Source organism: Arvicola amphibius, chromosome X, assembly GCF_903992535.2.
Source record: "Arvicola amphibius chromosome X, mArvAmp1.2, whole genome shotgun sequence".
Taxonomy (NCBI): Eukaryota; Metazoa; Chordata; class Mammalia; order Rodentia; family Cricetidae; genus Arvicola; species Arvicola amphibius.
The window spans coordinates 62297122-62310250 of NC_052065.1; the positions used below are offsets into that span (position 1 = coordinate 62297122).

Below are 13129 nucleotides of genomic sequence, written 5' to 3' on the forward strand. Positions count from 1 at the left end.
CTGAATTAAAGTATTCCCAGGGTCCCCCAGAAAAAGAAAGTTCTGGTGCTAAGTTGGTCTGAGTCGTATATTGATTCTGAGATCCATTTGTTATGGCTTTCAAAAGGTTTTTGTACTCTTCTAAATTAGTACTATTTTCTGTCCAAGAGTCATCAGTTGTATTAGCATTGAGGGAATTTGCAGCCTCCACATTGTTGTCTACAAATGGACTCCATTGTTTAATTATATCTGCCATGATTTTATCGAAAGACTCATCGGAATTATCTGTTACAAAATGCCAGGGTTTAGCACTATTAGCCTTCGGAGAAGTGTATGGCATGGCTGTGTCAGAAAAAAGCTGGGATACTGGATACTTGTGCAAATTCCCTGCATTAGGTGAAGGGGTAACCTGATGATATGGAACTAAATTCTGTTTAGAATTTTGTGGAAACATGGCAACAGGCATTGACTTCACTTGCTTGGGTAGAAAACTAGCAGCTTGTGAGGTCTGGCTTTTTTTGAGTAACAATTTATAACCATCAGTAAAAGAATTCACGTCACTAAAACTAAAGATTGTTGGGACATCGTTGATATGTTTGGTTTGTGGAGAAATGCCTATGTTTCCTTGCAAAAACCTTGAAGTGGAATCAGGTGAGCCCAGGGTGGAGATGTAATTATGGCTGTGTCTTATTTGGGGAACATGCTCATTTTCCTGCAATTTCCTACAGTGTAAGGAGGAAGTAGGATTCAGTAGTTTTTTAGATGCCTTGATGAATTGTTTCATCCAGGCAAAGTAGGGAGCTGTTCTAATGATTACTGTGGGATTTTGACATATCCTTGAAGTCTTCTGTATGAGGCCCACCAGTTCCCAGCGGTTCTTTAGAAGACATAGAACAGGACTGGCTCTCTGTACCTGAATAAAGAAACCAAGAAATATGTGTCATTTATGCAGTCTACTGTGCACAAAATTCATATACCATGTGAGAAAGAGGGGGAAATTCAAATAATAATCATTATCGAGCAGCCTCCAGAAATTACCAATGTATATGATAAGAGAATATAACAACTGTTGCTACTAACTACAAATTTTTGGACTCCGAAAACCAACCACTTTATCAGTACTGAATTTGGATTTCTAAACTTTATACTAAACTTAATGTGAAAACAGAAAAGGACCAACTATCTTCTGCATACAAAATCTTCCCTTCTTTCTGTTTTCCTAGTAACACAACACTCTCAAAAGTTCAAGTTTTAAAATTTAAAAACCTTGAAATCATTCTCAGTGCCTCTCCTTCTTCCACATCTATTACCAGTGTATCAACAAGTAATGATTCTGACACTTTAAATAATTTCCAAAAAGTATTTTAGTAAAAATTAAATGATTCTTATCTAGGAATGCTCCTATTGTTGATAAAACTTGTGGTGTCCTTATGAAAAGGCACACTTTGTCTTTCTTACTTCTAATTTTATATTTATTTATTTATTATGTATACAATATTATCTGTGTGTATGTCTGCAGGCCAGAAGAGGGCACCAGACCTCATTACAGATGGTTGTGAGCCACCATGTGGTTGACGGGGAATTGAACTCAGGACCTTTGGAAGAGCAGGCAATGCTCTTAACCACTGAGCCATTTCTCCAGCCCCTTACTTCTAATTTTAATACAGCATCCAAATTTATCTACTTAAAATCTAAGAAAGACTGCTACATCTTTCTGACTAAAAACCTTTCAGTGCTTCTAAGTCTTAACAATGTCAAAAGGCTAACTTTTATAATTGCTTATAAGACCTTTGAAACCCTTCTTACCACCTTGATATCACCTGCTGTTAGCTTGGCTAGGATACTATAGCTACCTGGCTTCTCCTACCTGTTATATATTTCCACATCAAAATCTTTGTATTGGCTTTTTCTTTACCCTATACTTGTAACAGGGCTCTGATATCCAAATGACTTCTTTCATAATTTCTTCCACAACTCCATTCATACACTTTTATTTTTTACACATGTCTTTCCTGATTACCTAATCCTAATGAACAGGATTATATAAACAAAACCTCTTACATCTATTTTGCGTTGCAAATATTTTAGGTTAATACTGTCTTTAGACTACAGTTGTTTCAGACTGCATACAGAATTCAAGATTATAATAAACGCTGTTTTATGTTTCTCCTGGTGTATTTTTACTCAAAATGTTTAAATAGCACTTGTATTATTTACTTATTCTTGATCACCTTTCAAAAATATATAAAGTCATGAGACCATGAACAGCTCTACATTACCCTAGTTCAGATAAGGTTATTAATGTAAGAATGAAGGGTGCATAAATAGTCTCTCGTAAAACCATTGTTTTGCATTTCTTCAGCATCTTCCCTTTTAGGGCATTTTCACATCCACTATAAGTAAACTTCAGAATATAAACTTTGTCATGCTGTTTCTCTTGTTAAAATCTTTGCATGGCCCCCCATTCTTTTAATAATACAGTTTGTTTATGATAATAAGGTGATAACATATTTATAATCTGTCCCATAATTATTTGTCTCTCACTTCTCTCCTCCCTCCTACTCTACTTTTCCCCCAAAATCGATGTTTTTACATTTTCCAGACTTGTCTTATTCTGCCTCCTATGACCTGAATGCCATCACTTCATTTTATATTTCATATTCTATTTGGTAAATGGCTATTTGTCTTTAAGTTGTAGTTGAAGTATTAACTTCAGCACACTTCAAATTAACCTTCCTTTTACTCTCAGTGCTAATTTTATACTGTTATTGTACTACTGACATCTATTGTATTTACTTGTCCTCCTGGGCTACTATTCTCTGCCTTCTGTATAAGAACGTGAGCTCTGGGTGCTGGGACTATGGATGATTTTTCTAGCACCTCCATACTACTGTAAACTGTCTGATGTTTGTGAGTACTCTGGCTCCTCTATCTCCCCTATAAGGCCAACATTCTAAGGACTGATCTCAGTTGTTTCTTTTCTATCTCACCAAATACACAAGAGTCCCCTAAGTGCTTACTTGAAGTTCTTTTGCAACTATGTGTTTCTAGAAACTAACATGAGGTCTGATATTTGATATATATTTCCAGAAACAGTACTGGTATTAATCTCATTCCTTGCAATTATCCACTACAAAACCTAGCTACTAACTCTATAACTTTACATGTGTTATTTCCTCATCTCAATCTGAAACAGTTTTGAACAATGTTCCATCTGTTCTTGCTTAATTAAGTTATTTGTCATATCTCAAAATTTAGCATCCAAGGCTGATCATACCACTCAGTAACTCAGTCCAGATCTCCACAGCTCAAGTCAATGCTTTCCTTGAAGTCTAGTCACTAGTAATTGTGTATGTGATTTCAAGTTGTCCAAGATACGTTGGTACCTAAAATTTTTCCTGCATGGTGCTTTGATTTCTATAGCTTTACTACATGAATAGGTGGACTGGGTTGCATCTGTACCTTTTAAACCTCCCCACAGCCAAGTTTGAGTCATATTTTGTTCATTATGGTACCTACTGAGAAACTATAATAAAATTAGAAACAGAAAGATTATTGTATTTTGTGTCTATTGATTATTTTATATATTTCTCATTTGTATCTAAAGCCTTCCTTGTGGTAAACTCTATGCCTCTCAAATATCCAATGGAACTTTCCAGTTTTCCATATTTGCCTGGTGCCAACTTCTTGATCTCCTATTATCTATCTAACATTTGTTTGTTTGCATATTTATAGAATCTACATTTTTATATTTCCTTCCTGTTATTAATATTTCTCTGGTATGTGATTACCCAGCAGTCTTCTCGTGGTTGACTCTGAATACACAAGCCCTCAGTCTTCTCTAGATAGGAATGTTGATGGTAGCATGTTGAGAAATCTAGCAGCTGCACGCCTATCTTCTTTACTCTTGTGGTTCCAAGCTTCTTGCTACCTGAAGGTGTACATAACGGATGATGCTGAGACAAAAATCACCCAGTCTCTGACTTTAGTTTGTCACCACCCTCAATTCAATCACATAATCGTCCCAAGATATTCTCCTTTCCCTTCTTTTCCTTCCCCCCACTTTCCCCTTTCCTTTTTCTCCTCTCTTTAGACATCTCCTTACTTTGGACTGTCTGAACCAGTCACACCTTCCTTGACCTACTGTGATGCTTAGTATTGACCATCAACTTGATTGGATTAAGAAATACCTTGGACTGCAGGATGTGGTGGCACAAACCTATAATATTAGCCCTCAGGAGGCAGAGGCAAGCACATCTCTGAGTTAGAGACGAAGCCTAGTCTCCAAAATGTATTCAAGGACAGCCAGGTCTGTTGCATATTACACATTTGTTTTCCAAGAATGCCTTTCTCATAAAAGTAACAATGAAAGAAACACCTTGGAGGACCTAAGCAAAACTCTGGGCATGTCTTATGGCATTACAACAAAACAATGAAATAATCACTTGAATATGATAACAATGTTGAGATATGGTTAAAGGTATGAAGTGTACCCTAGTTGGAGAGGTTGTCAACTGGAGGTATGCCTTTTGTGCCTTCCTATACTCCTCTCTTCTACTTCCTGACCACCAAGAAATGAAGACCAGCCTCCACCACAAATTTCAAGTGTTCCACCCAGTAGACAGGGACAAGCAGCCATATTTGGAACTTTCTGAAACCATGAGTCAAAATAAATCTATCCTGTCTCAGATCTCAAATAATCTCTGTTAGATCTTTCATCATGGCAACAAGAAAAGTAGTTAAACTACCTGGGTATAGAAAGAGTTCTGTAACAAGAGTTGAGACTTAAGCCCAGACATATCCCATTCCTTCCTTATGCTTCAGCTTATCTCCCAGTGGATTGAGGTGATAGAGACTTAACGGTCTCCAGCATTTCTTCTACGTTATTCTTCCCACTTCAGAGACTAAATTTCTTTAGAAAATGAGTCATATGATCACAACCAAAAATCACAAAATAGTTTAACTTGAGTCCTTTAACTTACTCTGATATTCATACACATCACAGCTTCTGTATTGGCACTTAGAACAACTTTTCAAGGATATATTTGGGGACTGAGATAGTGGAATTTCATCCCCATAGATAGGCTCTTCCAGAATGAACAGGCCAATATCTGCTTTCACTGGATCATTTTCATCTTGAGGATCAAAGTTGGGATGGAGGCAAATTCTTTGTCCATGTGGAATGCTTTCTGGGTTATTTACTCCAGAAATGTCCAGGTGTGATAGTTTCCTAAGGTAAAAGAAGGATGTGCAAAAATCTAATTGATGACAATAAAGGATTATCCATATAATTTCTTATGAAAGGCATCGTTTGGCAGCATACATAAAATTAAGTTTTTCATTTATATATTATCTTATTCCAAGTCACACCATGGTTATGTAAGGCCTTCTATTGGTCTTTGGTTTCTTCTCATTTCTACAGCTCTACCAACTATCTGATTCTCAAAAAGTTGTTGTGTATGCTGGGATCTTAGTGAATTCCATAGAATGGAGATTCAAACTCCATTTCAGATTTAACATTCTCTAAGTTTAAAAATAAGCACAGACTCTCTTGCCTGGGATTCCCAGCATTCACAAGCGTCTGGGATTCAGGTAGGTAGTTTCCACTCTCCTTTCTGTCCTCCTTACGATCTCTCCAGTCTCATCCCTAACCCTGTAACAGCCTGCTTGTATGTGCCTCTCCTCCCACCCTACCTCCAATCTCTGGGGACTCCACTGGACTTGTTCTGAACCCAGCCTTCTCCATGACTATTCAATATAGTACTTGATGTCTTAGCTAGAGCAATAAGACAAATGAAGGCAATCAAGGGATAAATTGGAAAGGAAGAAGTCAAAGTATTGCTATTTGCAGATGATGTGATAGTATACTAAGTGACCCCAAAAATTCTACCAGGAAACTCTAACTGATAAACATTTTCAGCAAAGTAGCAGAATATAAAACAATGCATAAAAATCAGTAGCCTTTCTATATACAAATGGCAAAAAAAACTGAGAAAGAAACCAGGATTGCAGTGGTTTGAACATATAAAGTCATAGGAAGTGGCACTACTAGGAGGTGTGACCTTGTTGGCGTAGGAGTGGCCTTCTTGGAGGAAGTGTTCACCAAGGGGTAAGAAGGACTGCTCTGGCCAGGTATGCCCACAACTCAATGTTAGGATGATAACCAACTACTTTCTGATAATATTTAAAGGCTGTTCCATGAGATAGAACCCATAACTGATACCACTAACGGGACCAAGAACCTGTGGCTATATAAGTCATAGGCCCAAGGGAAAAGCCTACTACTATTATCCTTCTAAAATGGGTATAGTATTTAAAACCACTCCTAGTCACTTATTGCCATACCCATACATCAGTGCATCTCTCAACTCTCATCCAGAGAAGCTTCTTATTGTGAAGATGGTATGTAACAGAGACCCACAACTGGTCAGCATGTAGAGTATAAGAGACTGCAGAGTGCTCATCTGTTAATGTGACATTTATTTCATACCTCTATTCCAAAGGACAGAGATCTTCACAGAAGAGGAGGCAAGAAGATAAGAGACAGAGGTGGTGGGTGACTTCAAAGAAATAGTGTTTTCCTGGTGCAACAGCAAAGTTGTACATCTAAACTCACAGCAATTGTGATAGCATGCATAGGACATTTGCAAGAACGAACTAGACAATAGTCCTAGAGTGGAAGGGGAAAGAAAGGTTGCTATGAAGTCTCACAGCTAGCTGAAGAACTGTTGATATTTGATAATTGCTGGAAGAAGAGTCAATTTTCTTAAATAGTAGGATGGCCATATCTAGAGGGAGACCCCCATACCGAGGAGTAGTTGAACAACACAATTTGGGCTACATGAATCTTACAAAGAAAGAGAGAGAATGCACATAAATTGGGGTAGGTAGAGAGATAGGGGTGGACCTGGGTGTAGATAGGGTGGTATAGTCAAAATATTGTATATGAAACTTTCAAAAAATTAGCTAAAATATTATTTTAAAAAGAATATAAAAGATTCTTTTTAATCTTTTAATCTTTTTAATACTGTCAAGAACAGTATTAAAGTATTCCAAAATCAACATCATGAATATCTGAATTAAAGCAATGACCATAGGGAATGAAGATAAAGGTCTGAATGACATGGCATTCGAGAGGAAAAATGAACAAGACATTGTAACTGAATTGATATCAGAGCAAATAATTTTGAACAAATTCTGCTTATAACCTTAGTAATACTGATTTCTGTTTCTTACTGCATTTGTGATAAAATTGCAATCTCTTCAGATGACACAAAAGACTTCTTTCTTTATCTTTGATGAAAAACTAGCATGTCTTCAAGAATAGAGATAATATCTGCCCTTTTAAAAAAATTCGAGGAGCAAATTCAGTCCCAGGAGCCAACCCACTTTTGGGACACTGGCAGACCTGGATTGAGCCAATGACCTGACTCAGAGTCTGCAATCTCCACTGAAACTGGAACCAGAGTGGGACTGAACCAGCTACCTAGGACAAAGAGAGAACAAGTTCCACCAGGAACAGAAGCCAGGAGCAAATCCAGTCCCGGGGCAGGGTTGAATCAGGATTGAGCCAGCTACCAGATCCAGAGTCAATGATCTCCACCAGAACAGGTACAGGGGAGTAACCACTGAGCTAGTGAGCCAGAGTCAGAGACTGCTGAGGATCCGGACATGAATCTGGGACCTTCAAGGGAGTAGACCTAAGCTAGCACCCCAGTGGGTCTGGACATGAGTCTAGGACCTCCCAGGAACTAGGCCTGAGCCAGAACCTCTGCCAGTCTGGGTGTGAGTGAACCTGGGTCCTCCAAGGGAATAGTCAGGAACCAGATCCAGAGTCAATGATCTCCACCAGAACAGGTCCAACTCCAAGCCAAAGACTTCTGCAGGATGGAATCCAGACCAGGATTTACAGAAACAGATCAGCAAACTAGGCCAAAATAGGCCTGAGACAGCAAACTCCAAGGGAGCAGAGTAAAACACAGGAGTACTGAGCTATCGCTAGAAACAGGAATAACCAACAGGGTAACTAGAACTGTGACACTGACTGTACCATGAGGAACAATCATCTGAGCTTTAAATTCACTGGCACCTAGAAGATTATTCAACAGAATCTCAGACAGCCCCAACCACACCTATTAGAGGAAAAGATGAATAGAATAGGTAAGATCACATGCTACACCACAAAGAGCAACACAATACCAGTAAAACCTAAAGACCCTACAACAGCAAGGCCTGAACAACCAAATATGGATGAAACAAAAGAAAATGATCTAAAAAAAATAACTTCAAGAGAATGTTTGAAATTCTTAAAGATGAAAAGAGAAATTCCCTTAAAGAAATTGAGGAAAAGACAAACAAAAAATTGGAAGATATTAGCAAATCACTTAAAGAAAACCAAGAAAAAGAAACCAAACATATAAAAGAAACTATCCAGGACTTGAAAACTGAAATAGAAACAATAAAGAAAACACAAGCCAAAGGAATTAAAGAAAGAGAAATCATGAGAAAAAGATCAGGAACCACAAATGCAAGAATGAACAGCAGAATACAAGAAATGGAATAGAGAATCTCAAGCACTGAAGATACAATAGAGGAAATAGACTCAGTCAAAGAAAACATTAAATCTAACAAAATCTTAACACAAAATATCCATGAAATATGGGATACCATGAAAAGGCCAAATCTTAGAATAATAGGTATTGAAGAAGGAGAAGAAGCTCAACTCAAAGGCCCAGAAAATTTATTTAACAAAAATCATAGAATAAAAGTTTCCCTACATAAAAAAAGATATGACTATGAAGATACAAGAAGCTTAAAGAACACAAATAGACTGGATTTTTTAAAAAAAAAGTCCTCTCACCACATAATAATCAAAACACTAAACATACAGAGTAAAGAAAGAATATTAAAAGCTGCAAAGAAAAAAAGGCTAAGTAACATATAAAGGTAAATCTATCAGAATTACACCTGACTTCTCATTGGAGACAATGAAAGCCAGAAGGTCATGGTCAAGCATTATGCAGACATTAAGAGACCACAGATGCCAGCCCAGACTACTATACCCAGCAAAACTGTCTATACCATAGAAGGACAAAACAAGATATTCCATGACAAATCTAGATTTCACCAATCCCTAGCCACAAACCCAGCCCTACACAAAATACTGGAAGGAAAACTCCAACCCAAGGAAGATGGCCACACCAACAAAAACACAGACAATTGATGATCTCATAACAGCAAATCTCAAAGAAGAAAAAAATGCACATATTATCATCACCAACAATGAAAACTAAACTAAGAAGAGATAGAAATCACTAGTCATTAATATCCCTTAATGTAAATGGACTCAACTCACCCATAAAAAAAAAACCACAGGCTAACTGATTGGATCCAAAAACAGAATCTATCCTTCTTCTGCATACAGGAAACACATCTCAACCTCAAAGACAGAAATTGTCTCAGAATAAAGGGTTGGGAAAAAATATACCAATCAAATGGACCTAAGAGACAATCCTCATATCTAACAAAATAGACTTCAAGCTAAAATCAGTCAAAAGAGACAAAAAAAGGACCTCTTAAAAGAGCTGCAATGTTTTACAGCTAAAGCTGAGTCAGGAAGCCTCTCTTAAATGATGCACATTTGCCTCTAGAAAATGCTGCTATCAGTAAGCCATTTTAACTCTATTATTTTTGTCTAGAATTACTTCCCAAGCTCACAGGCTTTATGTGGATGCAGTTTTCCATGTGGGTGCCATTTGTTGTCGGGGTTTTTATCCTACCTGGTTTTTGCAATCTTTAAGTCCCCCCAAAAAAATCACACAGAGTTTTATATTAACTATAAACTGATTGGACCATTAGCTCAGGCTTCTTTTTAACTCTTATAACTTATAATAGCCCATTATTGTTGTCTATGTTAGCCACATGGCTTGGTACCTTTTTTAGCGAGGCAGTCACATCTTGCTTTTTCTGTGTCTGGGACAGGACTGCATTCTCTTCCCAAAATTTTCCTGTTCTCCTTGACCCATCTCTACTTCCTGTCTGGTTGTCCCACCTATACTTCCTGTCTGGATACTGGCCAATCAACATTTATTTAAAATATAATTGACAAAATATAGACCATGGTCCCACACCAACCACTTTTGTGTATATATCCAAAGGATGCACAATTGTGCCACAAGGACATGTGCTCAACTATGTTCATAGCAGCTTTTTTTGTCATAGCCAGAACCTGGAAACAACCTAAATGCCCCTTGATCGAAGAATGGATAAGGGAAATGTGATACATTTACACAGTGGAGTACTACACAGCAGAAAAAAATAACGACAGCTTATTTTGCAGGAAAATGGATGGAGCTAGAAAACATTGAGTGAAGTAACCCAGACACAGAAAGACAATTATCACATGTACTCACTCATAGGTGGTTTTTAAACATAAAGCAAAGAAAACCAGCTTACAAACCACAGTCCCAGAGAACTTAGACAACAATGCGGACACTAAGAGAGACTTACATAGATCTAATCTACATGGGAAGTAGAAAGTAGAAAAAGACAAGATCTCCTGAGTAAACTGAGAGCATGGGGACCTTGGGGGAGGATTGAAGAGGGGAGGAGAGAGGCAGGGAGGGAAGCAGAGAAAAATGTAGTGCTCAACAAATATCAGTAAAAAAAATTTCATTTCATGTTATTAATCTGTTTATTTTATGTATGCCTGTGTATTCACATACATGTGAATATACGTGTATGTGAATACACATGTATTCACATGTATGTGAATACATGGCACTCAGAGGACAATTTGCAGGAATCAAGCTCAGGTCATCAGGCTTGGCGACAGGCAAGTTTTAACCACGGAGCCATCTCTCCTCCCCTAGATATTATATCTTTCATCTATGACTCCTCAGAACTTAGTTTTGAGCATGACAACGGTGAATATTCAATTAAATTGCAATAGAATCAGTGAGAGAAAAGGAATGAAAAATAAAGTGAGAGAAAACAGAAAAGAGATTGGCTAGGTAATCTTAACAAACCGGTTATGTGATTTCAGTACGAGAAAGTGATTCTTTTTTAAAGTGATTCTTATCAGCATCTTCTTCATTGAGTTTCTCTGGAAACTGAGCAGGAGTCCTAAAAAAGAAAAACTCATTTAACAGATCCAAGACCCAAGAACATTCTTTCTCCCCCTACTCACGTTTTCTTCAGACAGTTAGCCGTAGAAAGAATCAGCCATGGAGTCAGGACAATACCCTGACAATTTCCAGGTATAGCTACCAGCCATGGTATGTCAATGTAGTTGTCCACTGGTAGTAGATTTCCAATCAATGAGCTTGGACGCAGACTCTGTTTCACCACTTGGGGAACTGAAAAGGAGTATGACAGGAATGGGGATGTTGAAGAACCTTTTAAATTTTTTAGTTAATCTACTCAAATTCAGCTGGAAAATTTCTGTTGCATAATCAGTTTGGCCTAACTTCCTTCACATGTGTGATTAGATGTGTGATATCCCCCACCATGACCACAACTCGATACTACATCTCTTCTCTATGCGTTTAAACTAAATGAAAACAAGGTTTGTACAAGGAAAGGTAGGCAAAGATGTTCTATCTGATGCAGTGCCATTTAAAAGGTGGGGCAGAAAGTAGAGATAGAGAGGAGAAGGGAGTAAAAAGAATGAAGTGGATGTGTAGATGTAGATGAGGGATAAGAGAATGAGAGGAGGCACCGAAGAAGGAGGCTAATCTAGTTCGGAAAAGGATTAGGGATGAGACAGACAAGAGAATGGTCTTTGGACATAGAAGGGGAAGAAAAGTACATAAGGATATCCAGGTATCTATAACTTACCACCGCGGCAGTAAGAAACAAAATACAAAACACAGTAAAACCACAGTAGAGCCTTCATTTTGGCTCAACTGGCAAGAGCTGTGTTGTGGAGATCCTGAGGCAACAGCAGCTCTAGTGGTCTAGAAGCAGAGTTCAGAGGTTACAGAATGTCTGACATCATAATACCTACTGTGAGATTCTTTCTCTTGTAGCCTTCTTAGTGCTGCTTAAGATAGGGAACTGGAAATAGCAACAGTTTAAAATCAAGCATTATTTTATTTTTAAATTCTGGGTTTTGCAGGACTTTTTGGCTTAAATGAAATAGGAACCTTATTACCTCATGCAACTGAAAACTCCAAGGATAATATTAGCTTCAGAAATAGTTGGGTATGGGTGTCCCAGGGTTGTCCCTTTTCACCTCTAGGCTCTATGCTCCCCTGATAACAGACTGTATGGTGACCCTGATAACACTGTGCTTTCATGGTGTTGAGGCTGGCACTTGCCAGCCACTTTGGGATGAGAACCAGTATTTTCAAAAACTCCAGCCAATGCCCCCTTTCTCTGTTGGGGCATGCAGCCATTTCTCAATGAGTCTAGCCAATAGATGTAGTCATATATTACCTTTGGAGCCCATGCAAGTGGCCTAGCCCCATGCAGACACATAAGAAGACCAAGAAACAGAGTGAAGGGCTGGAGAGATGGCTCAGAGGTCAAGAGCATTGCCTGCTCTTCCAAAGGTCCTGAGTTCAATTCCCAGCAACCACATGGTGGTAATGAGGTCTAGTGCCCTCTTCTGGCCTGCGGTCATGCACACAGACAGAATAATGTATACATAATAAATAAACATTAAAAAAAGAAACAGAGTGAAGAAAGGAGAACAGACAGGCAAATCAAGTTCCCAGCATGCTCTGGGGCTTGAGAAGCCTGTGACCTAGTGCTGTCCTTCCTGTACTCTCCTAGTCCTGCCCCTTCCTACCCAGCTCATTTACTTCCTTCACAATAAACACAGCATGCCCTTCCATCAACCTCTCAGGCTTCAAATTAATCACCTTCATTCCAGATTGTGTCTGTACCTTTGTCTAATGAAATCCCCGTGCCATACTCACATAGTCACCCATCCGCTGACTGTGTAGATGTGGATGCTATTCAATCTGCTCCCAGCAATGTTCTGCTAAATTTGATTATAGCTGGTTGGTTTGTTTTTATTTTTGGAGATGGAGTCTGGTAATCCTAGTTGGCTTCAAACTTGTAGCAATCCTGTTTCAGGCTACAGAATGCTGGAATTGCGGGTGTTGAGCCCACCATGACTAGCTACTCTGTAGTGTGAAGGGAG

General features: G+C 38.4%; 1 protein-coding gene across 1 annotated transcript; it reads right to left on the reverse strand.

Annotated features, from left to right (window-relative positions):
- Positions 1 to 222: 222 nt before the first annotated feature.
- Positions 223 to 11875, reverse strand: LOC119805189. Its single transcript, XM_038317087.1, has 6 exons — positions 11818 to 11875; positions 11168 to 11336; positions 4962 to 5209; positions 3771 to 3910; positions 748 to 892; positions 223 to 269 (listed from the first exon to the last, which is right to left on the reverse strand). The coding sequence occupies exons 1-6, from the start codon at positions 11873 to 11875 to the stop codon at positions 223 to 225; spliced, it is 807 nt and encodes a 268-aa protein (XP_038173015.1).
- Positions 11876 to 13129: the final 1254 nt, after the last annotated feature.

Coding starts and splice junctions, on each gene's coding strand:
- LOC119805189 (XM_038317087.1), bottom strand. CDS start 11,875: ATGAAGGCTCTACTGTGGTTTTACTGTGTTTTGTATTTTGTTTCTTAC. Junction 11,337..11,817: donor TGTTTCTTACTGCCGCGGTG/GTAAGTTATAGA, acceptor ACTCCTTTTCAG/TTCCCCAAGTGGTGAAACAG. Junction 270..747: donor CTGGATGAAACAATTCATCA/AGGCATCTAAAA, acceptor CTGGCATTTTGT/AACAGATAATTCCGATGAGT.